The 27610-nt window shown below is 38.3% G+C and overlaps 1 protein-coding gene across 1 annotated transcript; it reads left to right on the forward strand.

Moving 5' to 3' along the window:
- The first annotated feature begins 5197 nt into the window (after positions 1–5197).
- LOC127806118 (dihydrolipoyllysine-residue acetyltransferase component 4 of pyruvate dehydrogenase complex, chloroplastic) lies at positions 5198–27599 on the forward strand. Its single transcript, XM_052343161.1, has 6 exons — positions 5198–6221; positions 6324–6515; positions 6665–6752; positions 6840–6910; positions 7011–7094; positions 27139–27599. Exons 1-6 carry the CDS (start codon positions 5343–5345, stop codon positions 27241–27243), a joined length of 1419 nt encoding a protein of 472 aa, XP_052199121.1. The 5' UTR covers positions 5198–5342; the 3' UTR covers positions 27244–27599.
- The last annotated feature ends 11 nt before the right edge of the window (positions 27600–27610 follow it).

Here is a 27610-nt window from a genome sequence, read left to right on the forward strand (position 1 = left end):
AGTGAATGAGTTTAATGCATCCACCCACAATGTGATTTCTCTTGTGAGAACCTTTATGCTAGTTGTTGTAAATGAAAGGTCCTTAAGAAGGGGTTGCAAGTTGTCTTCTCCAACGATGCCAATCCTTAGTTGTCTTTTATCATTGTTTGTCTTTTATTACAATAATCTTTAGTTGTTTTCTCGAGCGATGCAATCTTTTATTTCTAGGGGTTGTAGTTAACCCCAAGTGATGGTTTTTGATTGTTTGTAGTATTCATTGCTTGGGTTCCAAGGGTTGTTTTCAACAAACATTTGGCTCATATTTTTCCTTTCTTACAAGATTTCAACAGTAGTCGGTGGCTAATACAACAAATATCATGTTCTATTTGTTTCAATAGTGGAAATCAATTAGATACTTCAAGTGTTGCCTTTTTCTCCAAATACTATAATGTTTGCTTGTATGACTGCAGTGCATGAAACAACAATAAAAATAAGCAATTAATGATGACAAAAAAGATGAAAGATACATGTCATTGGACTAAACCCTAATTATCTAAGGTTGTAAAAGAGTCCGAAGATCATTAAATCGTATCTTTGTAAGGGAAATCAAGCATTTGAGAAACAAAGATTGGGACAAAAAGATAGAGAGAAAAAGAGTGAAGAGTTGCCAACAATGGTTGCAAATCACCGTAAAATATAAAAAGTAAAGAAGATGGCCAATCAAGAACGAGGATAATGGCATTTTGATCATTTTGAAAAATTAAGTGGATTTAATTAATGGTAAGAGAGAAACCTTGTAACGCCCCACTTTTCTAAATACACAATAACTTGAAATATAATTAAGACATCACCTACTGGCATTATGGAAACCTTTACTAACGGAAGCATTGGATCGAACTTGTCAGCTTAACCAAACCTAAACAAAGGGGTTTCCACTAGATTTCATTTTCAAGTACAAGGAATGCATACAACCTTCAATACTCCATAAAACACAACACAACACAACACATCATAGCTGGTACAATTGTAGAACACCCACAGACACTTTTTACAATTTTGAGTGTCCTAGTTGCTATTTACAATACATCACTTGGTTACAAGGGTAATAATGAAATAAAATCAAAAGCTAGCCAAGCATCACCTCTTTGCCTTTGTTCGAATTGGAACCTGGAACACCTAGTACTTCTAATATACCTGGGACGTTGAATGTTCCAGGGGTATGAAACACCCGAGTTAGATAATTACATATAAGTGAGTGGTACAAGGAAAAACTATGCATGCAAGAGCAATATGTAGCTTTTCCAGGAGACATGCAGAAATAAGAACCAAATATCCCAAGATCACGGCTCACTGCAAGAGCATGAGATCTCTTGTGATATCCTAACAAATAGCCACAAATACAAATATCGAGATGCATGTAAAATAGGAAAGATTTGCTCAAAAGCAATAAACACATGAAATGTAACCTCTCGGCCCCCTTACACAGGCATGAGATATCCTTCTTACTTGCTATGTATGAACCCCTCGGCCCCCTTACACAAGCTCGAGGTAGCTCTCTTACACAGGCCCACGTGGTTAACCCCATTACACAGGCCCCGTGGTGGTTCACACATGATAAGCCACCAATTAGCCACAGTCACCAAATGACAAGATGTATGACAAAGTAGAAGAAATATGATCACAAGCCACACACGAAAGCAGTCATGGTCAAACTTGATGCAACAAAGTAGAAATGATATGCTCGAAACAAAGGGAACATAAGACATAAGCAACAACCATCCACAAGTGAAAACCTAAGAGTAATCAATAGGAATCAAGGAGCACGTATAAGAACCACTCATCTTGATCGTTTTCCCTTCGATAGCACTGTTCACAGCCCAGTTTCGAGCACTAGGGGCTGTTTCTGCAGAAATCACGCATTGTAGTGAATCAAAACTTAAATATTTTTATATGGGGTTGTAAATAATTAAAATTGGAGAACAACGGTGAAAATTTCAGATCAAACGGAGGCCGGATGCACCCTCACGCGCCTCCGGACGGATGGCCACGCGCCGCCTCCTTCCCTATTACGGATTTTACAACCTAAAATTAAAAATGCTATAACTTGCTCATTTTTGCTTCGATTCGCTCTCCGTTTGAACCTAAGGACTCATCTTTTCGTGCTCTACAACCCTACGAAAAGAGAATCAACTTACCTCTTCGATTTTCTCACTGTTTTAGCTGATTTTCGATGAGATGTCTCCACCATTTCTCTTCCTTGCTTTCTTTGATTCTTTCCCCTCTTGTGTTTGCTTAGTGTACTCACCACACTTGCTATACTTCACTCCCACGTAGGTCTCCCCCCTTTATATAAGCTTTCAAAGCATCAATATCTCTAGGTATTACTTTCCTCTTAAGTTACACATTTTTCTCAAGCCATCATTACATTATCTCTTAACTTTTAAGTTACCACATTTTTCTCCTCAAGCCATCATTACTACATTATCCCTTAGCTTTTAAGTTACCTATTTTTTCTTCCCAAACCATCATTACAATCCTTGAATTTTCTCTTTGGTTTATCTTTCAATTCAAGTTTCCATTTCTTTCCAATCCCAAGTCTCCAAATCTCACATTCACGTGACTTCTAAGATAAGAATCCATTATGGCTATTATTTCTTCTTTCTTAAGCTAATCTTATTCTTTCAAGTCAAGCCACCTTAAGACTTTTGGGGTATAGCTCATCATTCCTTCATAAGACTTTAGGGTAAAGTTCATCATTATAATCATTCCCTTATTACGTTAATGGCCTGAATCAAAATACCATTCACTTTGCTACTGTAATTTTCATTACAACATCCAAACTTTGTATCAAGTTTTGAGGTATTACAAACCTTACATAAAAGGACACTCTATACATTTTTTGAAATGTTAGACATGTTGGTTGCTTTCGGTCTAATCTATAGGTAGCAAACATATTTTTCGATTAGTTTTACATAGGTTATTGGGTAAATTTGAAAAATTGTCCATGAAGTTTACCTAAATTGCATCGACTACCTTGTGTATTTTAAAATGTCCCTAACCTCTCTTAAGGTTTATTATTTTGATGACATAATCTTCTGTTGTTAAATAACAACAATTAATCTTATTAAAAACCCTAATGCCTTTATAACTAAAAAAAAACAAAAATGAAAATTGGTAGTTATCGGTGATGACTGCTAACCATTACCATGGTGTCATCGATAATGGATTCGAAATTCATTAATGATAGATGAGGAATTAACTGGTTCTTTCTTTCTAAGAGAACCAATTGTTGATGGGGTTTTTTTAGATAAGAAGAACCAATCGACAATTGATTCTTTTTTCAATTACTAGAGATAAGGAAAGATAAATGTAGATAGACATGGGTATTGAGAAAATGATAGACAATCAACGATGACCCAAAGAGATATGGAGACATAAATATAGAAAAATAAGACATATTTCTTTACAGTGTGTTTTTCCATCATAATTTGGGATTTTTTTATTTTTAAAAATCCTTATATCTTTTTTTTTTTGTTTTTTGTTTTTTGCAAAAGCCATTTGCAACCCTTATGAGTTTCATCTTGCTTTCAAAACCTTTATTTGCTTGACTTTCATTTCTATTATTTATTTTTCTCAAGTTCATTAGAGATTATCCTCGTAAGCAACATTTAAGAAAGTTTACCTCTAATAGTCTCGCATTTTCATCTAAACTCTTTGGTTTGATTTAATTTATTATGGCAAAGTCTTTATGTGTGCATTTATTTTCACAAATAGAACCTAATTTAATCTGTAACTCAAATTAAGGAGTTCAACTTTTTTATTAATTTCAAAATACTGAATTTAGCCATATTTTAAAAAATATTTGGGCACTGCAACTATAAATTTTTAGAATAAATTTTAAATCACCATAATCCAAAATATAAATGTAAATGTCATATATTTCCTTCAAACAGAAATGACACGCCTTCAATAAAAACTTAGGTTATACAATGGTTCAGTATGCTTGATAAATTTTGATATCATTAAAATAAAATCTATACATATTTTTAATTCATCATATAAAACATGTATAATATCTACAAAACATGGTATGCCACAAAATAATAATAAAAATTTCAAACTATGCTTTGAGAACTTCATTTCCTTTAGAAGTGCTTGCTTCACTTGGAGCATTTGAATATTTTAGAGGATATTCACAATCTTAATTAATTCTTGCGAATTAATTGTTCCAAAAATTTATTCTCAAGATTCTATAAGGTTTTAGGATGTTAATCAAACCCGTATTATTATTTTTTTCTCTATTAACATAACCAATTTTAGGGTCCGATCACCCAAATCTTACCGACAATCTTAAATTATCTCCAAATTAAATTTAAATTTATTTCTTTAGTATCCAATTATTTTAAAAATATTTGGGATGTTACAAGAGATAGGAAATATAATTGGTAATGAAATCTAGAAAATCATTATGGATTAAGAGATAGGTGGCAATAATCACCATTGCCTGAGTTTTACATTTGATTAAGAGAAATCTAGAAAATCTAGGTTTTGATCCACGTTTAATTGGAGTCAAAAAAATATAATTATTTTTTTTGGTCAAACCTAGATTTCTATATTCCTAAATTCTCAGTTGAAACCCAATTTTTTTGTGTTTGATTGAACTCAAATTTTTTAGAATTTCTTTTAAAGAAAGAGAAATAAGAGAAAAAGGGAGAGATGAAAAAAGAAAGAAAAAAGTGATAAATAAAGATAGAAACTTATAGACTATTTTTTATTGCCACCGTTACTATTTTTCATTGCGATAATTGCCAAATGAGTTTTTTAGATTTCTTTGTTCGAACTTGCTATAAGTGGCTATTATGATAAGGTTCTAATTTTATTGTGATAGATGTCTTTGATGAGTTTGTGATGAAGACATTTATTTTCTATTGAAAAAAATTAAAAAAAAGAAGTATAATGGTCAATTTTAGAATAGGTTAATTAATGGCAAGGGAGGTGGGTGTTATCTTTAAGAATATAGGAGTACTGGGTGTAGTTTAGCTAAATTTTATGGGTGATATATGAAATTTACCGTTCTTAAAAAGTAAATAAAGTGATATTTCAAAAATTATGGGGGCTAATATGGGGAGGAATGAAAAGAAGAGGGGATGCATTTGGAATTTCCATGAAAACATGCGCATTCCGCGAGCAGCTGGAGGAAAGTGCCAATGAGCGGCGATGTTAACACTGCGGAGCGGTCGAAGCAGTTCCAACTAACTCATCCTCGTCTTCTCCGCCCACACTGCCACTCACATTGTGTGTGTATATATATAACTCCTACAGACAGCTGACCAAACTCTCAAATCCATTTCTCTCTCTCTGCTATGGCTTCTCTGCTTCAATCTAGGGTTCCTAAAATCTCGTTTTCATCTTCTATCTCATCATCCGGCCTCCAATGGCGCCCGGCATCTGCATTTCCGGCAAGGCCGCGGCAGAGAGTACTGACCGTGCAGGCCAAGATCAGGGAGATCTTCATGCCGGCCCTCAGCTCTACCATGACCGAGGGCAAGATCGTGTCCTGGATCAAATCCGAGGGCGACGTCCTCTCCAAGGGCGAGTCTGTGGTCGTCGTGGAGTCCGACAAGGCCGATATGGACGTCGAGACCTTCTACGATGGTATTCTCGCCGCCATCGTTGTTGGAGAAGGGGAGACCGCTCCCGTTGGGGCTCCAATTGGATTGTTGGCGGAGAATGAAGATGAAATCGCTGAAGCCAAGGCGAAAGCGCAATCCGGTGGTTCCTCCTCTCAGTTTGCTCCTTCCGCTCCTACGCCGCCTCCTGCCCCGGCTGCTGCTGCTTCTCCGGCTCCTCCACCTAAGGCCGCAGCTCCGGCACCGAGTGATGGGCCGAGGAAGACCGTAGCGACTCCATTTGCGAAGAAGCTGGCGAAGCAGCACAAGATTGATATCAATAAGGTGGTTGGAACTGGGCCTTTTGGGCGGATAACTCCGGGCGATATTGAAGCGGCTGCTGGAATTGCGCCGTCTAAGACTGCTACTCCTGTCGCCAGTGTGGCTCCAACGCCTGCTTCTCCTAAAGCTGCTGCTGCAACTACATTTCCGGAAATTCCAGGGTCTACTGTGGTTCTCTTCACGACGATGGAAGCGGCCGTTTCGAAGAACATGGTGGAGAGTCTCTCAGTGCCCACTTTCCGGGTGGGGTATCCCGTGACTACCGATGCACTCGATGCTCTGTATGAGAAGGTACCGTTGATTAGTTTTGGCTGATTGTTTCAATCAATTCGTTTATAAAAGATTACTACCCTTGAAATTTTCCTTAGGGAGATGGTTGTTTGCGACTGTCAGGTTAAGCCTAAGGGTGTGACAATGACTGCATTATTAGCTAAGGCTGCGGCAATGGCACTTGCTCAGCACCCAGTAGTGAATTCTACCTGTAAGGACGGAAAGAGTTTTACATATAATAGCAGTATAAACGTTGCAGTAGCTGTGGCAATTAATGGTGGATTGATAACTCCCGTTCTTCAGGATGCTGATAAGGTCAGTAATCCATGATTTATTCTGAGACGTCGTGCATTGAGAAATATATTCAAGTATGCTTCCTAATTTTGTTGAGTACTCTATATTTCTATTTAGTTCCTAGTAGTCTGAGTTTAATATTAATTGGTGATCTCTTTATACTGTTGTAGTTGGACCTTTATCTGTTATCTCAAAAATGGAAAGAGTTGGTGGAAAAAGCCAGAGCAAAGCAACTTCAGCCCCATGAGTATAATTCCGGTATCACATGCTTTTGTCTCCATTTTTGTACACCCCAATGAGTAGTTTTGGGCAGATGTAACTGAGTGTTTTTGTATATGCACACAGGGACTTTCACTCTTTCCAATTTGGGCATGTTTGGAGTGGACAGGTTTGATGCTATTCTTCCGCCAGGCCAGGTTAGTAAGGAGGCTAGATCTTTTGACAACATTCACCTATGGGGTTCTTTACCCCTTGCGTACATTTTTTGCAGTTTGATTTAAACATCACTTTGTCCAGGGGGCTATTATGGCTGTTGGAGCATCAAAACCTACTGTTGTTGCTGATGCTGACGGATTTTTCAGTGTGAAAAGTAAAATGCTGGTGAGTCTACTTTTAAGTGATTTTATGATGATTGCATGTTTTATTTCTTTTGCTTGTCAACTTCTTTGTCAATATAAAGTCAATATTCCAGCCCATGGGCTATTTTTGTACTTATCACATATTGTTTATGGAAACTTACTCATCAACTGGGATATAAATATGTTAGCACAGTTCTGGTTTCATCTGTGAAGAACTGACTCCAAATTTGTTTTCTATTACTGAACTAGGAGACTACCAGTGAGTTATCATGAGTCCAACAAGCCTACTATTTAATCATTGGGAAGGTTGAAATGGATTAATTGGACAGACTAGAACCTCCTGGCTTTAATTCAAATATGGTTTGAAACTGATGAATTGGCTCCATCGTTGGGTTTTTTTTGGTTTAATTACAACTTACAGGATGATGTTTTTTAAGACCCAAGGAAAAAATCGAGAGGGAAAGACAAAAATAGGTAGGTTCTATAAAATGTGGAAAGTGAATTTGTCGTAGCTTAGTGGTAGGAGGGTTTGGAAGCATCACATTGCATGTAAAGCTGTACCTTAATTATCCTTGGTAATCGTTTGATTAATTAATTCCGTTTAATATAAGATTATATATATATATATATATATATAAAATCTAGATACCCTTACTTTTCTGACCTTCTCAAACCGTCTATCTCGTTACCATAACTGGGTCAAGTGTATCATCCTCAACAAATGATGGCACAAAGGAATGTGTAACTGGGAACTCACTGTCCTCGTTGTTTGGCCATTAGTGCATACTCAAGACAAGGGTGGACTAAGAGCCCATTTGGCTTTACAGTGTATCCATCCCCTTTTCCCAGCTTCATCTGTGCATCAGCTTTACAGCAGCCAAAATTGGGCGCTTCAGGCTTCCTGCAGCCTTTTGTCAGGGTCTACATTCTTCTAGTCTCCCACACAACTCAGGACAATTTATGCTTATGCTATTGTAGCCCCTTTTGTCATGGTTATGTATATATTTTCCTTTGTCTATAACCAATATCCAGATCTTTCAAAAGCTCTCTACTCCCAAAGCTTTCCAAAAGTAGGCCCTGCATCTCTTCTCTCATGTATTTCAGTGGACCAGCTTGCATATGCATCATACTCAATATCACACGCCAAAAGGGCCCTGAAATGACCAGATTAGCCTCTATAATGTTCCTAATGATTTCCAACATATATTTCCTGGTATTCAACACTAAACTGATCCAGTGGCCAACTTCAAAATCAAATAACTCCTCATTTGGCTAATCAAAATAGAATACAAGCATGTCTATAGATGCACCAAAATTTAGGTTACATAGTATTAAAATTTGGTATACTTACACTCATTAAGGCCTCAAACATTACCACAAAATCATTAAAATAATTAGCCTGTTATAGGCATAAATTGTCAACCGTCCCCTAGAATGTAGAACCTATAGGCAGTTTTTTCAAAATTTTCCAAATCCATCAACCGATTGTGGACCATTCAAACCCCTAGTTACTTGTCGACCTTGAAATGTAATCTGTCAACCATTTCAAGAAAATGATTGACAGGTTTCTAAAAGCTGTCAAAAGTTATCCCTTCTTAATTGGTTGAATGGCCTTGTCATCTGGCATACTGCCACTCAAGTAAAACTGTTGGCTGTTTCTGTTAAGCTGCCAATTGTTACTCAGGGGCAGAATGCTCAAGGGGAAGGAGAGGGTGGAGTGCTTAAGGGGAAGGGAGAAAGGGGTTTTCTCTGCAATTGAATGTCATGAACCTAGGGTTCATGACAGGTTTAAGAGGTAATTGGGGAGGAATTGAGAGAGTTAGATCTGAAAAAATGGGAGGAAAATTAAGGAAGAACAGAACAGAGAGGGAGATTAGGAAGAATCGAGAGAAAGAGAGGGAAATTAAGAGAGAGATTAGAGGGAATTTGGAGGGAGATTGAGAGGATTCAAGAGAGGGAAATGAAAGTATTCAGTTATCAATTCAAACATGCTTGCCCTCCTGCAGCAGTGGCTTATTTATAGCCTCAGCCCATGCACCCATGTGCTGTACAACTATAATCCTAATAACTATTATATCCCTATTACAATATTGCTCCTCTATTGCTCCTAGGGACATGACATTGAAGTGGGCTGGCCTGGCTCCATCCTTGTGAAGAAGAAAAGGCCACCCTGGTATTTCCTCTTCATCTCCAGATTCTCCATTAAAGTATTTTTAAGAGAGGGAGGGAAAATAAGTGCATAACATATCTAGTTTTTGAGAGAGAGTATGTGGCATGGTGAGGGAAACTGAAAAGTGATGCACACTGTTTGATGTAAAGTTTGTGCGGTGAAAATTGACCCTAGATATTTCTTCCTTCTTGTTATAATTTCTATGATTATTTAATATAGTTTTACTTTATTTTGAGACACAAATTTAGTTTTATTTTATTTTTTGAGATTTTTGCTACAAAGATACAGTGACTGTTAGTTTCTGGAAAGATTTTTTTTAAAAATTTATTCTTGCAAGATTGGTAAAAGAATAAAGTGACTAAGTGAGTTAAATTATGTTTTTAATTAATGTCATAACTTATTTAATATAAATATTTTGTTATAATTAAATTCTTAATTTTTAAGTTATATGTATTTTTTTTGCACCAAATCAGTGTATCATATTAATTGTAAATCCAATATCATATTTAACATATAATTACTATGTATTATTAACACCCACACCCACACCCACTAGATCTCACCCTCTGCCACTGGTGAAACGACATATATGATTTTCATTAATTAGGGGCTAATTCATGGTAATTAACATGGTTTATTACATTGCTAGTCCGTTGCTAGTCTGAGATTGCAGGTTTTATTTCTAGCCCTGCCAGTGCTTGTGTGGTCTTATTTTTTAAGATCTGTGAATTTAAGTGCGGGGGATGAATGACATTGCCAACCAGGTCTTAGCAGTGTATGAGACTAGCCAACTGCCAAGTCCACTGAGGGGCAAAATATGGTGCTTCCTAGTTCCTTTGGGTTTCCTGACAAGGTGGCTTTGACTTAACTTTCTTTTTACACTTTTACTTCGCAAGAAAAAAAAACAAAAAAGGAATTTGTGAGCATAAGGTAGAGTAGCTTAAGGAACTAGAAGTTTGCTTCCCCATTAAAAAATTGCTTATGTTGAAAGACTACAGGATTCCTTTTGATATTGAAAGCTGCCACTTATTTGTGGGATTTTTCATATTAGTATTTATCTAGCTGGCTCATATGAACCTCAGCATTTAGTCTGGATAATTGTATACAGAGGAGTGCATCTAAGTCAACAATGAATTAATCTCCTTCAGTTTGTTGAAACTCAAATTCATGTTTGAATATGTTCTGAGGCTTATGATTATTTAACATCAGATTTAGATCGGCAGTGCTTCTGATTGGATGTCTAGAAGGCAAATCTTGAGTATCTGTGTCTTATTCTTGACATTAGAAGCTTCCTGAATTGTCATCCAAGAAAAAGAACATCAATACAATGTCAGAAATTACTACAAATATTTTGAATTTGCTGTAGCCAAGTACAGGAAGTGGCCCGTTTTGATATAATTATTCGTTCAGTTTCATCAAAGTCATCATTTGCTAGATTCTTAATTGCATCCTGAGCTAATAATTCACTATACTGCAACACTTTCAAGGTGAGCTCCATTTTGCCAAAAAGCTTGTAAATGATAGCAGGCTGCAGTGTGGTGAAATATGAATATCTTCCAGTAAGAAGATTCATCATAGATGAAAAAGACCGAGTAAGGCCTTATAAATTGTAATCTGCTAGTTTGTCAGCCCAATGAGAATGGTCTTTTTAGGTGTGACAGATGCAATTGTTGGCAGAGCTTAATAGATTTTTTGAATGAAGGGTGATAAATCTTTTTGATTTCTTGTGATTGTTGCTTGAAGCTCCAAATGTTAATTAATGACTAGCTGCTTCTTAAGGTCTTTGGAATCTGTTAAAATGCTAATGCAAACTTGTAAATTTTATTTTGCCATAAGCTTATCTTAGCTTCATTGAAGAAGTTCCTACTTCCTCCTTTTTGATAATTGATGATTAGATATGCCTGTCTTGATTGATTAGATACTCTTAAGGAGGATAAGAGAAAATAGAAAAGAAAAGAAAACTGTATGATTGGATTCCTCCTGCTCATGTTTTGGAAGCCATAGAATTTGTTTAGAACTATGATGGCAAGACTCGCCTTCAAGGACATGGGGAATACTGTGCCAACTGCAATATACATGGAAAAACTAAACCCTATGGGCTCCTATTTAAATTAAAGTTGGTCTCTATCTTTAGTTGCATATATGTGTATATATGTATGTATGTATGTATATTTTGCGTCACCATTGATATGTTATGGTGTGGTCCTTTAGTTGTCCCCTAAGCAGGTACAGTGTCACTTTGGCCACTTTGTCTGACATTTTTGGTTGTCCTATACTTAAAGATACATGATGAATACTTGTCCAAACATATTCTAGTGTTATTTTAACTTTTATAGAATCGAACACATTTTGCATACTTGGGATTGGGAACACTTGTGTGTATGGTAGCATCATTTGTATTTATCACTTAACAAATTGAAGCCACGTTGCTAGTTTAAAGAAATATAAGTTAAAATTCAATTGTAGAGATAACATCATATAATAGTTAAACTATAGTGATGAATTGGTGCTTTCTTTCTAACAATAGTAGTGTGTCAGTGAACTCCTTCTACATTGTTTGACGTGGATCTGTATGCTGACCACTCTGGTTTTACCTGGGCTTTAGAGGTTGGTTCATGTGTTCTTGGATGAGGAGGTGCCCACTTATTTATCAGAAATGTCTGGTTTACTATTTCTTCGTGCAATTGGAGAGAGAAATAATTAATGCTTTCAAGGATTTGTCTAGTTTTGTATTTGAAGTGCTACATTATGTTGATGTTTTCTTGGATGAGGATTGGCATCCTTTTCCTTGTCCTTCATCACTAGTTTTTAGATGATTTTGCTTCTGAATTGTAGCAAGAACTCTAGTTGCCTGCGCATTCATTTGTACAAGAAGCCAGGAATTTTGTCTGGAGAGCTACCTGTACTATTGACAAACTAAGAAGGCATAGGCAAATAGTGATGGATTGGTTGTGTCTTAGTAATAGTAGTGAGTCAGTGAACTGTCTCCTGCTGCATTATCTGGTGTGGATCCTTGTGTTGCCCATTTTGGGTTTGCTGGGCTTAGAGGTCAGTCTTCTGTGTTCTTGGATGGGTTCCCACCTATTTGTCGGAAATATATCTGGTTTACTTTCTTTGTGCATATGGAGAGAGAAACAATAGAACTTTTTGAGGATTTGGAGATTTTAAATTTTGTATTTGAAGGCTACATTACAGTGACATTGTTTTTTTGGATGAGGATGGATACCCCTTTGCTTGTCATTCATTGTCCATTTTTAAGATAATTTTTGTTTAAGCTGTTTAATTGGTAGTGAGTGTCATGTACCTATGGTTTAGCCTAGGGTTGGATTGGCAATCGAAAGGACCCGATTGAATAGAACCGAGAACAGAATGATTGGAGAGGGAAACATAAATGGGGGAAGAAATTAGAGGGAAAGTGAGGGAGAATTGCAGAAGGGAATGAGGGGGAGAATGGGAGAGAATTCTAGAGAGAGAAATGAGAATATTCAATTATCATTCAACAAGTCTTTCCATCCTATCTAGCTGTGGCTTATAGATAGCCTCACAGCATTGCACATGCACCCATGTGCAGTTACAACAGTGACCGTAACTGCCTATATAGCTAAAACAAATATCTATAACAGAAAAAGGAAAGGAAATTACAAAATATGGTAATGCATGTAAGCTAAATACTATTATATTTCCTACTCTATCCTTGGGGATCTCAGGGTCATGACAGTGAGCTCTTAATTTCCTGAACATTCTTTTATACAAGGTTCGGCCCTTGTAGTCATTCAGTTTAATATATCTTTATGTATAGTTACTTACACCAAGGGTTAGTCCCACAAGATGGGGTTGGTTGCATGAATTCTGCCTTGCCAATTAACTCTACCCATAACCATTTCTTTTATAAGGTCATTGTGTCCCATGTTAATGTCTGGGAGTTTTTCACTATGTTCTTTTATTGGTATTTCTCTTCTTTTGCTACAAAATTCCATTTTTACACATCTAAACCATCATATCTTCAATTCCAGCCATGTAAAGTTGTTTACCTTTATAAAAAAGGTGTTACATTAACCTAACTTTTGCACTGAGGACATGAAAATACTTCTTCCAGACATGCCAGGTATGTATCCTATTCCCATAAAATCTCATACCATGTCTAGACACTTGATTGCCTAGGTATGCAATAGTCAACTAGTACGCTAGGATATTAAACGTCTTACACAGGTTAGGATGCATGTTTGGATCCTATTTTAAAACCACAAGTTTGGAGGTAATTCAAACCAGATTGTGGAAACCAAGTGATGCAGAACCCAAAAGAAGCACACTAGAAACAACTTAAATCAATTCCGAAATTCAATATCAATAATCAAATTGTGCTCAACGATAGATCTCTAAAGGATTTGTATAGACTATAGATCCTAGCTAATTAGGAAATATATCAAAGATCAAAATCCTATCCTAATTAGCATCCTAAATCTTAGAAGTATAATCTTTCTGAAACTAATTAGGAAAGAAATAAAAAAATTCTAAAACAAATAACAAAATATATCAATTATATCTTCTAGAATATTTCCTATCTTGCCCCCCATCACTGAGACTCTTGGCTAGTGTCACTGAGACAAGGAAATGCAGGCATGTCACGAGAGGAACCATAGATTATAGCAATTTTAATTTTTTACTGCTGTAATTGCTGTTATAGTAGTTAGTTACTAGCCATGGGCTGCCATGTGCAAGATGTTAGGGGTAGATGTAGGTTGTTACAACCATGAAAGGATGTCGGGCCCACCTCAGCAAGGAAATCTACTCCTCCAATGCCTTGTATAAATTCTCCAATTCCTCCGTGGATTTATTATCAAGAATACGACAAAAATTCTAATCTCTCTCTCCCTTATTCTTACTTTCTGTCTCTCTTATCCTTCTCTGTTCTCTGTTCTTGCAAGAGACTTCCTAATTCAAATTGGGTTAGGAAGAAGAACCTGTCAGGCTTAGGCCGTGACAAGGCATCAAACACTTTGAGATAGGTTGACAACAAATTTTGAGCATATGTGGCTTGTGATAGGGGTTGATGGTGGTACTTGTTACATGATCATGTAGTTTGGTGTCAAGAGGCCAATTTGACTTGGAGAGCAATGCCTATTTTTATCCTGTTAGGAATAAGTTTTTAGGGATAAGGCATATCAGCAAATAGTCCAAATTGGTTCAGGTTAAGATTATCTTAATAGAAAGCATCTCTCCTGGCAGGATTGGGTTATTGTATTTTATATTTTGTGGGCTACTCCAAGGGATTCAATTCACAAACATACTGCATAGTTCCAGCATAGAAACATTCTTTGCCACTCCCCTTTTCAGTATTTCTGCCAAGCTTTTTTCCATCTCTTAATACCCTTTTTTCCTGCGTGCATTAATTATCTACAGAATTTGTATGCCAACCATTAGACAGACCCACAATATGTGATGCATGTCCTTCATAATTTTAAGTAAGTACATGAAACAAAGGAATGTCCTCTGCCACCATTTGATGGAAGAACCTAGTTTTGTGTGTATGGACTTGATGGAACAACTTTAAATCCTTGTCCTGAACATAGCTTTCACCCCTTAAAAGGATTTCCCTTCTATTTAGGTGTTGCAGAACCACTGTGCATATTGTTTTCTTTGTGGTAGAGAATTTGGGTTGGAAGTAAAGAAAAGAGAAAACAAAGGAGTGGAGAAGAGGATAGGAGGTAAATTATTATTCAACTCATACCCAACATCAAGTCAGGAGGTCCTTTTAAAGGACCTGTACACACAGAAAATTGGAAAACAAAATAATCCCAACAAATCATGGACGTTGCATGGTGCAACTCTTGCCATTATTATCGAATAGCACTACCCCACTAAACTAAAGAGGATGGACCAAGTCAATAACAAGAAATAGCAGTAAACAATTAACTAAACAAATCATTATGGCCTTCCAACATAACAACCAATTCGAGATACATGCAAGTATGCAAGTCATGCGCGTAGGACCATATCATTCCATCCCCCTGACAGTGTCCTTGCCCTCAAGGACGAAAATTAGATAGGAATGCAGGAACTGCCACTTAGTTTCCCATGTGGCATCCTCAATAGGCGCCCCAACCCACTTGACTAAAATTTCTTCTTTGGGACGATAGCGACCTTTTTGGATAACTCTACTAGCAAGAATGGATTCAGGTTGTGGTTGCACGGTATAATCGTCGGCCACGGGCGGCAATTCAAGCATGACTGGAATAGAAGACCCCACAAACTTTTTAAGCAAGCTGACGTGAAAGACATTGTGAATGCGGTATCCCTCAGGCAGCTCAAGTCAATATGCGACGGAACCGATGTGAGACAAAATCTTGTAAGGACCATAGTACTGTGGAGATAATTTGAGTGTACTGTGAAAAACCACAAAATTCTGGCGGTATGGTTGAAGTCACAGATAAACATAGTCGCCTGGATTGAATTCCATTTCTCGCTGATGCTTGTCAGCTTGAACCTTCATCCGATTTTGAGCCATAACCAAGTGGTGACACAAAGTTGAAAAGTGAGTCCCGAGTTTGCAAAAGTTCATCCACTGCTTCCACTTTTGAAGTACCAGGAACATAAGTAAGCACATTTGGAGGAGGAATGCCATAGACAATTTGAAAAGGTGTGAGGTGAGTGGCAGAATGGGTGGAAGTGTTGTAAGTGTACTCGGCCCAAGCGAGTCCATCCATCCATCCATTTTCAAGGCTGATAATGAGTGAAGCATCGGAGGTATTGTTCAAGGGTTCGATTGACCGTCTGGGGATGGTAGCTCGAACTCATACGGAGGGCAGTGCCCTATAACTGAAACAAGTTTTTCCAGAACGTGCTAACAAAAACCTTATCTCAGTCACTAATAATTGATGCAGGAACTCCATGTAATTTGACAATATTTTGCACTAAATCTTTTGCCACCGTAATAGCAATGAATGGATGTCATTGTTGTGTCATTTGTATTAGATTAGTTTTAAATGTATTCATGTAATTTTCTGTTCTGCTGCATAGTCGTTTCTGTTTAAATTGCTCTTCTATGAAGGTTTGTTTCTAGAAGAGGGCAGCTGTCTTTTGGGATTAGTTAAAATCAGTTAGGCAGTTACTCAGTTGGTTTTTTAATTTCTATCTTGTACTCCGCACCCCTATATCCTATAAATAGGGGGTCGTGGATAGGAGTATCGGTAGAGAGTTTTTAGTGTGCCTATTGTTGTGAAATATAGCTTCCGGTTTTCTGTCTTGATTTCGGGATTGAGTGCGAGAGGTAGGGAGTGGCTGGTTTGTAGCTTGTATTCTCTAGAATCCCTATAGCTTTTAGTGTATATGGGCGGGAGGGGATTCAATTCTCGTTGTAATCATCCCTTGGATGTTTCAAGATAGTGGATTAGTTTGGTGCCTAGCAGTCTGGATGTAGGTCTTGGATTTCAAGACCGAACCAGGATAAATCTTTGTTGTTTGTGTGTATCTGTTTGTGTTATATCTTTGTGCGTTGCTTCTATCAGTGTGTTCTTGGGTAAGATAGTGAGCTAGTTGAGTTGAGAAAATAGGTGGAGTGCTGTGAGTTACTCTAACAGTCATAATGGCACAAAGTGGGCATATTTGGATAAACGGTCCACCACCACCATGATAGTAGTATAGCTTTGTGATGATGGAAGTCCTTCAATGAAGTCCATTTAAATGTCGGTCCAAATTTTTTCAGGAATGGCTAAAGGCTGAAGGAGTTCGGTTGGACAGAAGGTCTCAATCTTGCAGCGTTGACAGGCATCGCAACTCTGAATATGTTGTTTGACAAAGGTTCACATTCCAGGCCATTAAAAAATATCTTTGATACGGCTAAGGGTCTTGTGAAAGCCAAAATGTCCGCCTATTGGAGAGGAATGATTATTGGTGAGGATGCCTGGTACTAGTGATGAATTAGGACTCAAGAGGAGCTTATTTTTTTTGAACCAAACTCCATCCCTGAACATATAATGATGAGGATTTTTGTCACATTGAGACTTCACTTGCTCAAAAAAAGGATAAGATAAAACTTCCTGTTGAAGAGAGGCCCACCAAACCGAACTCGATTGAGACAAAGCATGGAATTCAAATTCAGCTATGCGAGACAATGCATCTGCACCCTTATTGTCCTCCCCCTTTTTATATTGTATAATATAATCATATCCAAGGATTTTCAATGGCCACCGCAATTTAGTAGGGGTTGTGATCCGTTGTTCCAATAAATATTTCAAACTTTGTTGGTCAGTTCGAACGATGAATGGTCTACCCAGGAGATATGGCCACCACTTCCGAATTGCCTGCACAATTGCTGGCATTTCTTTATCATAAGTTGAAAGGGCCAAAGCTGTACCTTTGAGGGTTGCGCTAAAAAAAGCAACAGACTGGTCATTTTGTGATAAGATGGCACCAATCCCAGTTCTGCAAGCATCACATTCCATAACAAAAGGCTGAGAGAAATTTGGCAAGCACAAAACAAGAGCTGTGGTGAGAGCTGTTTTTAATTGTTGAACTGTAGTCTCAGCTTCAAAATCCCAATGGAAACCAACCTTCGATGTGAGTTGGGTAAGGGGGGCTGCGATGGTGCCAAACCCACGTATAAACTTGCAGTAATATCTTGCCAATCCAATGAAGGCACACACACCTGTTATTGATGATGGTTTAGGCCAGTCTTGGACGGCTCGGATCTTTGATGGATCAACAGATACTCCGTTTGCAGTGATTATGTGACCAAGATAATCAATTTGAGTGGTTCTGAAATGGCATTTGGTTTGCTTTGCTGTTAATTGATTTTCGAACAAGACCTGCAAAACGCTTCGGAGGTGTTGCAAGTGATTAGACCAGGACCTGCTATAGACAAGAATGTTATAAAAAAAAACAAGAACATATTTACGTAGGAAAGGTTTGAAGATGTCATTCATCAAGCTTTGGAATGTCGTCGGAGCGTTAATCAAACCGAATGGCATGACCACGAATTCATAATGATCTTCATGGGTTTGGAAGACAGTCTTGTGTATATCCTCTTCTCGAACTCAGATTTGGTGGTAATCGGAACGGAGGTCCATTTTGGAAAAGAATATGGCTCCGTATAATTTGTCTAGGAGCTCATCAATGATCGGTATTGGGTATTTGTTTTTAATTGTAGCTTCATTTAGTGCCCTGTAATCTACGCAGAAATGTCAGGTACCATCCGATTTTTTAACCAACAAGACAGGGGGTGAGAAGGGACTGGAGTTGGGTCTGATAATTCTGGAAGTCAAGAATTCTTGTACCAAACGCTCAATTTCTGCCTTCTGATATTGAGGGTAACGATAGGGACGCACACTTATTGGTTCATGGTTGGCTTTGAGTGGGATTTGGTGATCATGGCGGAGGAATGGAGGCAGGTGTCACAACTCAAGGAGAGTTAGAAGGGCATTATTGTAATAAAGTTGTAGTAGTTAGTAGGAGGTATTTTGTGAGTTGTTGGAGCACATGGGTGCTATTTTCCAGATTTCATTTATTATTGAATAGTCTATAAATAGGCCCTAATATGTAGAGAAATGCATGTTAATGAATGAAGTGGATTTTATCTCTCTAATTCTCTCTCTCGTTTCCTCTCTAACCTTTCCGCCTCTCTCTTTGATTTCTCTCTCCCTCCTTTAATTCTATCATCCAGTTTCTTCCCCAAATTCCAATCACAACCTTAGGTAACCCTAGGAATGTAACAAATGGTATCAGAGCCAATCCTTCCTTGGCTGTGATTTCAATCAAACTCTGGTGAAGACGAGGCTAAGGTGATTTCAGAAATCTGTAATTCATGCACGTTCAAGCAACAATTGAGTCCGGAGAACTTGCATGCGATTTAGTTCAGAATTGAGATTTGGATTTGTCCGATCTGAGAGGTGAAGCGGAATTCAGATTGATCCTAGAAAGCGAATCTTATTGGCTGCGTCAGAATCGTTAAACGGAGGAGGGCGACTTGAATTGGTTGAGATTTGATGAATTCCGAGTGATTTGGGATCAGGTGAGTGACTCAAAATTGAGGTGTGTTGAATCACAGAAGAAGTGACGAAGTGTGGCGAAGCAAAATCGTATCCGATTAGGTAGCCTTCAGAATCGGGGATTTGTAACAAGGTTTGACGGAGGTTGATGCTCGGAATCGAAAAACGATCTTCAGCTGCGGAATCAAAATCAGGAAGGTGTTGCAAGCTGAAAGAGTTCCGACCGGACATTGATTTAAAATTTCAAGCGAATCAAAGGGCGCAACGGAAGTAGCACCGAAAACTAGAAGCTGGTCGGTGATTGGGTGTGGAATCGAACAAGTTACGGAAGGAGATTCAAGAAGCAGCAAACTCTGGGAAATTCTGGAGCAAATTGGATGGTGATTGGGCATGGGTTGGGGCGATTATTGAATTTGATTGACTGAAGGAAGCTAGCAATAGATTTGGAAGCCTCTTTGTCAGGTTCGAATTTGCCGTTCGTTAATTTCAGGTGCTTCGAGAAGTTTCCTTTTGATTCTTGAATGGTATGAACTGAAAATTGCTTGGATTTTGATCGTGTTTCTGAAGTCTGGAGTCATCGCTTAGTGAGCTGCTCCAATTTATTGCCTGAGATCGGTCGGATTAACTGAATTGAGAGATAAAGACACTGATTCCAGCTGGAGGGGAAGTCATTATTGGTTGTTGCGATCAACTTTTGGCTGCTGCTCACTTGATCTGAAGGTGATTTGATTCTGCCAGGTTAAGTAACAGACCAGTACGCGTGATGTGCTGCTGTTTGTGATCAGAAGGCAGCAAGGCCAAGCAACGCGGGATTCAGAAAGAGAAATCCAGCTTTAGGTGCACGTTTTGGCTGCCGCATTGATTTGTCCTAACACCAAACGGTTAGGCAAATTCGATTGGGCAACCTGGAGATCAACCATGGCTGAATTGAGGTTGAGGCAAGTAGGAAGCTGCGGTCGGAAGTGGTAAGAAGGGAATCGATATTTTCCAGAAGCAGCTTGTGGTCTTTGGAAGCTATTACAGAGGCGGGCGATTGTTGATCTATAGCGATTCCGATCTGATTTTGAAGGAGACTCAAGGAGCCGAGTGATTGTCACGGCTGCATTTCGGATCAAGCGATTATTGGAGACTGTTCAACAACAGTTGAACTTTGGAGGCTGCTCTTGCATCGGGGATTAAGGATTGTTGAATTTTAATACAAGGAGGAGTTACCGAAGGGATCCTTAGAGGTTGATCCTTAAAGGCTGTTATAGGGTGCAATTTCAAGGAATTGGACTGAGGAGATGGCCGAAGGACTAATTGCTGCAATAAAGGAAATTAAGGACCTCCGTAGGCAGTTGGACCATTTTTTGATCTTGTGTTCACATAAGTTTCAGACTTCTAATCGGACTTTATTGACCTCAATTCTAAGTGCCGATTTGCCCACTCTTACTCCATTGGCTATTCTAGTGTTTGACAAGGACAGGCCAAAATGGTGGATCTGGCAATGTATACGGGTGTTCTACCAACACCGAGTAGCTGAAAAGGAGAAGGTAAAAATGGCTGCAACTAATCTGAGTGGAATTCCATATGTTTGGTTCCAGAATTGGAGCTGGGGAAGGGTGGAATTGAGCTGGCCGCAGTTTGTAATTGACTTGTGTAATCGGTTTGAAGAAAGGACCAAAACCTATATTATTAATGGAGCTTCTAAGGCTGTTAATCTGGAGATGCAAGAAGCTGATGAGGAAGAAAAGGAAGTGGAAGAAGGGATTGAAGAACTGGGGGATGACAGTCCAATGATTGGCAGCATCTCAAGCACTCCCACCGGTATTGAGAATCCAGATGCTAAAACCCTCAATATGACATCGTGGGAGGAGGTAACTGTTGAGGATGAAGCCGAGATGTTCGCTAGCAATCCGGGAGCCAAAGATTGGAATGGAAACGACCACAATAGCCTTAGATTGTGGAGATCTTAAATCTATTTCTCTTGAAAGAATAGGAATGGAAGGAGTTGCTGAATTACCCACTATGGATCAGGTAACTCCAATTGAGAAATCAGTCAATTGGAGGGAAATTTGTGCCTTAATTGAAGTGGATAACCAATGCTGATCTGGAACAATGGAGAACGCAAAAGGATAAAGCGAAGCAAGATGAAAGGAAGAAAGGGAAGGAATTCTTTGTTGAAGGGACCGAGACCCTTGTTGTTTTGCTTACTCATGTTTCCATTGGTGTGGCAACAAGACATAATGTTGTTGCTGCTGAGGAGAAAGAAAAAAGAAAGCAAAAGAGAAGGGAAAAACAAGATAAGAAGAAGGAAAAGCGAAGAAGAAACCAATGGGTGAAAATGGGCATTGGATGAAGAAACAATGGCTTGGTTGTAATAAGTTTCTTGGGGACAAGAAACCTTTCAAGGGGAAGGGAATGTCATAACTCAAGGGGAGTGAGAAGGGCATTATTGTAATAAGATTGTAGTAGTTAGTAGGAGGTATTTGTGAGTTGTTAGGAGCACATGGGTGCTATTTTCCAGATTTCATTTACTATTGAATAGCCTATAAATAGGCCCTAATATGTAGAGAAAGGCATGTTGATGAATGAAGTGGATTTTATCTCCCTAATTCTCTCTCTCGTTTCCTCTCTAACCTCTCCCCCCCTCTCTCTTTGATTTCTCTCTCCCTCCTTTAATTCTATCATCCAGTTTCTTCCCCAAATTCCAATCACAACCTTAGGTAACCCTAGGAATGTGACAGCAGGCTGACTGGTTCAGCGAATACTCCAGGAAATTTGGCAAGCAGTGTTTGAATTTGTTGATCAGCCTTTGTCGCTAGGGCCGTTATGTCTTGTTCATGTGGAAGAAAATCAATTTGGGTTGGGCCGGAAATTTGCAAGTAACAGCCCATACCTGTCAGTTGTTGTAACTCGTTGCTTTCTAAAGGTTCCAAGCTTGATCGACACATTCCCTGAAGTTGGTACTGTTTCCCATTAGTTGTGAAGGACATTGTTAATTTCCGGTAATCTGTCTCCACGGGTCCTAAGGTCTCCAACCACTGTACTCCAAGAACCAGTTGACAGCCACACGAAGAACATAAAAATCAGCTACAATGGTGTGGCTTTGTATGACTAGTGAAAGGTTTAAACATCTGCCAGTACACTCAATTTTTTTGCAATTGCCAACCATGACTTGGAAGACTTGATCTCGTACGACTGGCAGCGCCATCTTGTTAACAATGGACTGATCAATGAAGTTGTGGGTGGTCCCACTATCAATGAGTACTGTGACGTCCTTGTTCTTGATTTTTCCCATCATCCGTAAGGTTTGTGGATGACAAGTTCCGGCCATTGCGTGAAACAAAATTTCTGGCATTGTCTCCGTATTGGTCAGTCCTTCCTCAAGTTGTTGTGGTTCTTCTTTTGTAATCCCTCGGTAGTCTTCTATCATGAAGAGTTGAGGCTGTTGACATCTATGGCCAGCAACGTATTTCTCATCACAATAGAAACATAAACCCTTCTCTCGGTGGTCCTTCGCTTCCTGCCCAGTGAGGCGACGGATAGGTGGACTAGGGAAAGAAGAAGTTGGTAATTGGAGGTGGACTGAGAAGTCCAGCAGTGTTGCTGTTGTGATTTCGTTGGTAGGAGGATGGGCTGAAGGCCTTGGAACTGCCACTGTTGATTCCTTTATTTTGTAGAGAGTTTCTTTCTTCAATCAAGCGGGCAACCCCAATGGTGTCAGAAAGTGTTTTAGGTTGCTTAATCTTGACATCCAACCGGATTTCATCCCATAACCCAGCAATAAAGCATCCAACAAGGAATTGTTCTGGTAGATGATCCACCCGATGTGAAAGCCTTTCAAATTCTTCTTGATAGAGTGTCACTGTTGAGGTTTGTTTGAGGTGGGTTAAAGCCTCTGATGGATCCTCGTAATCCGTTGGTCCGAATCTTAGGAGTAGTGCTTTTGTAAATTCTGTCCAAGTAAGAGGTCCGCGAAATTTTGTTAACCACCGGTGCCATTGCAAGGCGATTCCTTCCAAGTGAAATGAGGCCAATTGCACTCGTTGTTTCGGAACGATTTTCTTGAATTAGAAGAACTGTTCAGCCTTGTACACCCATCCAGTTGGGTCATCTCCACTGAAATTGGTAAATTTCAATTTGAGGTGATGGTGTTTCTCAGAAGAGGTGGGAGAGTTTGAAACAACAGGTTGTGGGGAAGTGAGAAGCTTCTGCGGGTGCAAATGGATTGGTTTCAGGTGTTTGGGTATGTGAGACTTCAAGAGATTGTAGCTTCGACATCATGGTTTGTAGTGTAGAGTGTACTTGTTCCAGGCTTGATTCATGGCGGCCTAGAATTTCTTGCACCTCATTCTTGAATTCTGCATTGCTTTGATTTCGAGTGGCCATGGGTTGAGCCAACCTGGCTTTGATACCAAAAATGGTAGAGAATTTGGGTTGGAAGTAAAGAAAAGAGAAATCAGAGGAGTGGAGAAGAGGACAGGAGGTAAATTATTATTCAACTCATACCCAACATCAAGTCAGGAGGTCCTTTTAAAAGACCTGTACACACGGAAAATTGGAAAACAAAATAATCCTAACAAATCATGGACGTTGCATGGCGCAACTCTTGCCATTATTATCGAACAGCACTACCCCACTAAACTAAAGTGGATGGACCAAGTCAATAACAAGAAATAACAGTAAACAATTAACTAAACAAATCAGTATGGCCTTCCAACATAACAACCAATCCGAGATGCATGCAAGTATGCAAGTCATGCACGTAGGACCATATCACTTTGTTGCGTGTGCCAGAAATTATAAGTGCATCCCAAAGCATGAGGCTTTGCTCTTTGCTAGGGTCAGGGGAAGGTACTTTGTATATGCGACCTTACCCCTGCTTTGTAAAGAAACTATTTCCATAACTCTAATCCTTGGCCTTCGAGTCACAAAAGATCCAACCTGTGACCTAGAAGTTATAGAATTACATTTTTATTTCAGTTCAACTGCTACCCCACTGGTTGGGAATTTGTATGATTCATCTTTATCATTGTACAGCTCGACAATTTTAAAGGATCTCCCCATATCCTTCTTCTTAAGAATATCTGAGGACTTTGTAAAAATTTTGAAGAAATCAAGGCAGGTGATGGTGAAACTTTAAAATTCCAAGCATTTGCATATAAGCAGCACTTAAAGAGTAATGCAACTGATCCAAGCATTCACATATGCAATAGATATAGATTGCATTGTAGTATTTCGTCAGGAAACAAGTTTGAACCAGGCATTTTAGTTACTCCCTACCTGTTCATGAATATCACGATTCTGCTCTTGGTGTTTCCTCAGCACTAAAACTCTACGCTCATAGCTTTTCAACCCTATGCATATATGCCAGCAGACATGCCAGAAGAAATCTGCCTTAAACCTCTAAATCTTTGGTGATCAGATAATGTTAACCACATAGTTATGTCTTTATTTTTGGTTGGCATGTCATTCAAGAAAGATTAGTCAGGAGCCTTATGTTGCATCCAGTGAATAAATTACATTTTTCAACAAGAGAAGGAAAGGGTTGTCATTTATATGGTTAGTTATATTTTCAAGAGATGTGATTCTTTGTAAATAGATATACCTTTTCATGATGTATATGTCTATTTACAAAGAGACATGTCTTTTGGTTTAAATTAAATCCAAGAGACCCACCTTTTTAATTTAAGAGGCATGACTATTTACGAGAGGACACAACTGCTTAGAAAATGGCGTGTTCTTTAGTTTAAATGAAAAGGTATATAATATAACCTTTAGACAAATGGACATGTGTATCCCATTATAAATAGGTGAATCCATGTTAATGAAATGACATCTTTTTATTTACTCTTTTTCCTCCTCTTAAAAGCACATTGAGTTGCTCCAAAGGGAAGTCTTCAAAATTGATGGCTGCAAATTTCTGCGACTTTGATAAATTTTGGCGGTGTTTAGCCATTAACTTGTGGTAATTTTAGTAGGGGCAAATAACGCCTTAAAGATGGTGATTTTATCACAATGGAAGTTGCATTATACAGAAATCCCCACAATGTTTTCCTAACAACAGCCCCAGGGTTTGCCCTGTCAATTACCTCACATGTTAGTTCCACCATGATTGTATTAAAGTGATTTGTATGTTTTGAAGTGGTCATTTTTCAGCTATTATACTCATGCATAAGTGTGTCTATATTTGAGTACTTGAAGGCCTTTCAATTGTAAAACAGTGACTATGAGACTTGAGGTGAACATTTGAACCCACAACACATTTGAATATTGTTTACTTGCCCATTTGCAATGCTCTTTTTACAAATAACTCATTTATGGCCTGTTGGTATAGAAATCACGAATGTGTTAGACAATCTGCTACGATAGAAAACCTGTTGGCAGTTAGAAAACTATGGCTTCTAGGCTTGTGTACTCACTTTCCTTAAGACTTAATTCGCCCCCATCATAAATTGAATCGGTGTGCATTGGGGTATCCTGAAATATCCTTTAGGATACAGAGAAGCCTAAGTTTGAATGCGTCTTGCACAAAATGTTCTCATACCACTAAATAACCACCAATTACAACAAGGGTATCAAAGTCTTAAAGACTGTTTCTGCAGTAAACAAACTTTAAGAATGAACTCTATTTTTAGAGTTGTTCATAACTTCATATCCTTCTAGAAAAGTTGATACCTCTTCGCAAAAAGTTGTGACTATTAGAATATTCACTCATATAACCAATTCTTTAAAGAATTGTATCCCTTCATGAAGAATTGTGACTATTGAATATATAATCACTGAGTAACTACTCTCTGATAAAGAGTTGGTAACTTTTAAGAATTATCGTGATAGTATTTGGTCATTCAAGTCTTAATCCTAGCAAGGTAGGCCATGTTGGAACACTTTCGAAATTAAAGAATTACTTTGCAAGAAATCATATATATTCATGAAAATGTATGAATGGTTATTCATTAACTTCTCAGTACCAAAGCGACTATTCAAGCGGTCAGAACTTTTCATAAGGTGTAGTTAAGTTGATTATAACCTTCTTGGCTGGACTTTTTTTAAGGAGAGCTTTTAAGCTCTCTTAACTTTAAAGCTCCCTTTAAGTTAATATGTTGTTGAATGACTACTATATTATTATCATAAGCTTTTATCTCACTAGGTGGGGTTAGTTAGTGGAATTTTAGCTCTTCAATAATCTCTAGTTATTAGGGGAATAACTAATATATAAATTTGTATTGTCTGTTATTTTATATTGATTTACATCTTATTCTGTTAAGCTTGTATTATTTGTCTAATTTGGTTGAGTAATGGGCATGCAAGTCTGTCACATATTTGGGAATCTGTCAAATGGCAGGACATATTTAGAATTTTCAAGTATTCTATTGAATGATGACCCTATCTAGTGGGATTAAGGATATTGTTTTTGTATCTGTCAAATGTCAGTGTTCAAACACGATGCAACACCTTCTTAGAAGTACTTGGAAGTAGGGAATCAAGTTTGACATGGATTGAGCCAGGACTTCCTCTTTTTGTTTATTTGGCTTGGGGGAGTGAGCTTCATGTTGTTAAAAATACTTGTCATCACTCTTACCTTTCTATGTTGATTGGTTACATTTATGCATGTCTTGCATGCAAGGGTCTATGGATAAGGCCTTTATAATTTGAGAGTGATTTGTGTTGCGGAAATGATATTAGTTCTAATTATGCCTGTTTTTACTTTGGTACAATTTTGGAAAGGCAAGTGTGTAATATTGCCTGTAGTGTTGGTTGCTTCCAACATTTTTTTTTTTACCAATGCTGGCAGTGAAATGTGCAGCAAAACTTTGTATAAATTTTCGAAAACTGGAAGCAGCTATTCCATTCTGAAACATATTCTGAAACAATAGCCATGTTTAGCGGGCTGTGAACTGACCTGAATCGGTGCATGAATCATTGTCCAGGTGAATGTTACAGCAGATCACCGAATCATCTATGGTGCCGACTTGACTGCCTTCCTCCAGACCTTCTCAAAGATCATCGAGAACCCAGAGAGCCTGACAATGTAGATGACGATTGGGGATTCTATTCTAGTTCTAGTGAGATGATATAGAGAAGAATCACTATTGAATCAAAGCGCGGCTTATAATCCTGGTTTGCAGCCAGCAAGTATACCACTAATATTGTCAGCTGGTAATCTTATGTTGTATCCCCCAATTCTTTTTTCTTTTGCGTTATCGGCAGGCGGGAGGCACCAGGCAGTTTTGACGAGGGCAACAAAAATTGTTGAAAATTTACGCTGGGTCCCCCCCTGGATTGTCTTATCCATCTTGTTATAAGGTTTGGCCTTTTCTCTTCACTTTGTTGCTGGTTTTTGCTATATTATTATTATGTCAATGTCAATTACTATTGTCTATTTGTTACACTTTCCTTCGT

Source organism: Diospyros lotus, chromosome 7, assembly GCF_014633365.1.
Source record: "Diospyros lotus cultivar Yz01 chromosome 7, ASM1463336v1, whole genome shotgun sequence".
Classification (NCBI taxonomy): domain Eukaryota; kingdom Viridiplantae; phylum Streptophyta; class Magnoliopsida; order Ericales; family Ebenaceae; genus Diospyros; species Diospyros lotus.

Excerpts from the sequence above, each read along its gene's own strand:
- LOC127806118 (XM_052343161.1), top strand. The coding sequence starts at position 5,343 with ATGGCTTCTCTGCTTCAATCTAGGGTTCCTAAAATCTCGTTTTCATCT. Across the intron at positions 6,911-7,010 it reads CTATTCTTCCGCCAGGCCAG|GGGGCTATTATGGCTGTTGG; the intron begins GTTAGTAAGGAG and ends CACTTTGTCCAG. Across the intron at positions 7,095-27,138 it reads GTGTGAAAAGTAAAATGCTG|GTGAATGTTACAGCAGATCA; the intron begins GTGAGTCTACTT and ends ATCATTGTCCAG.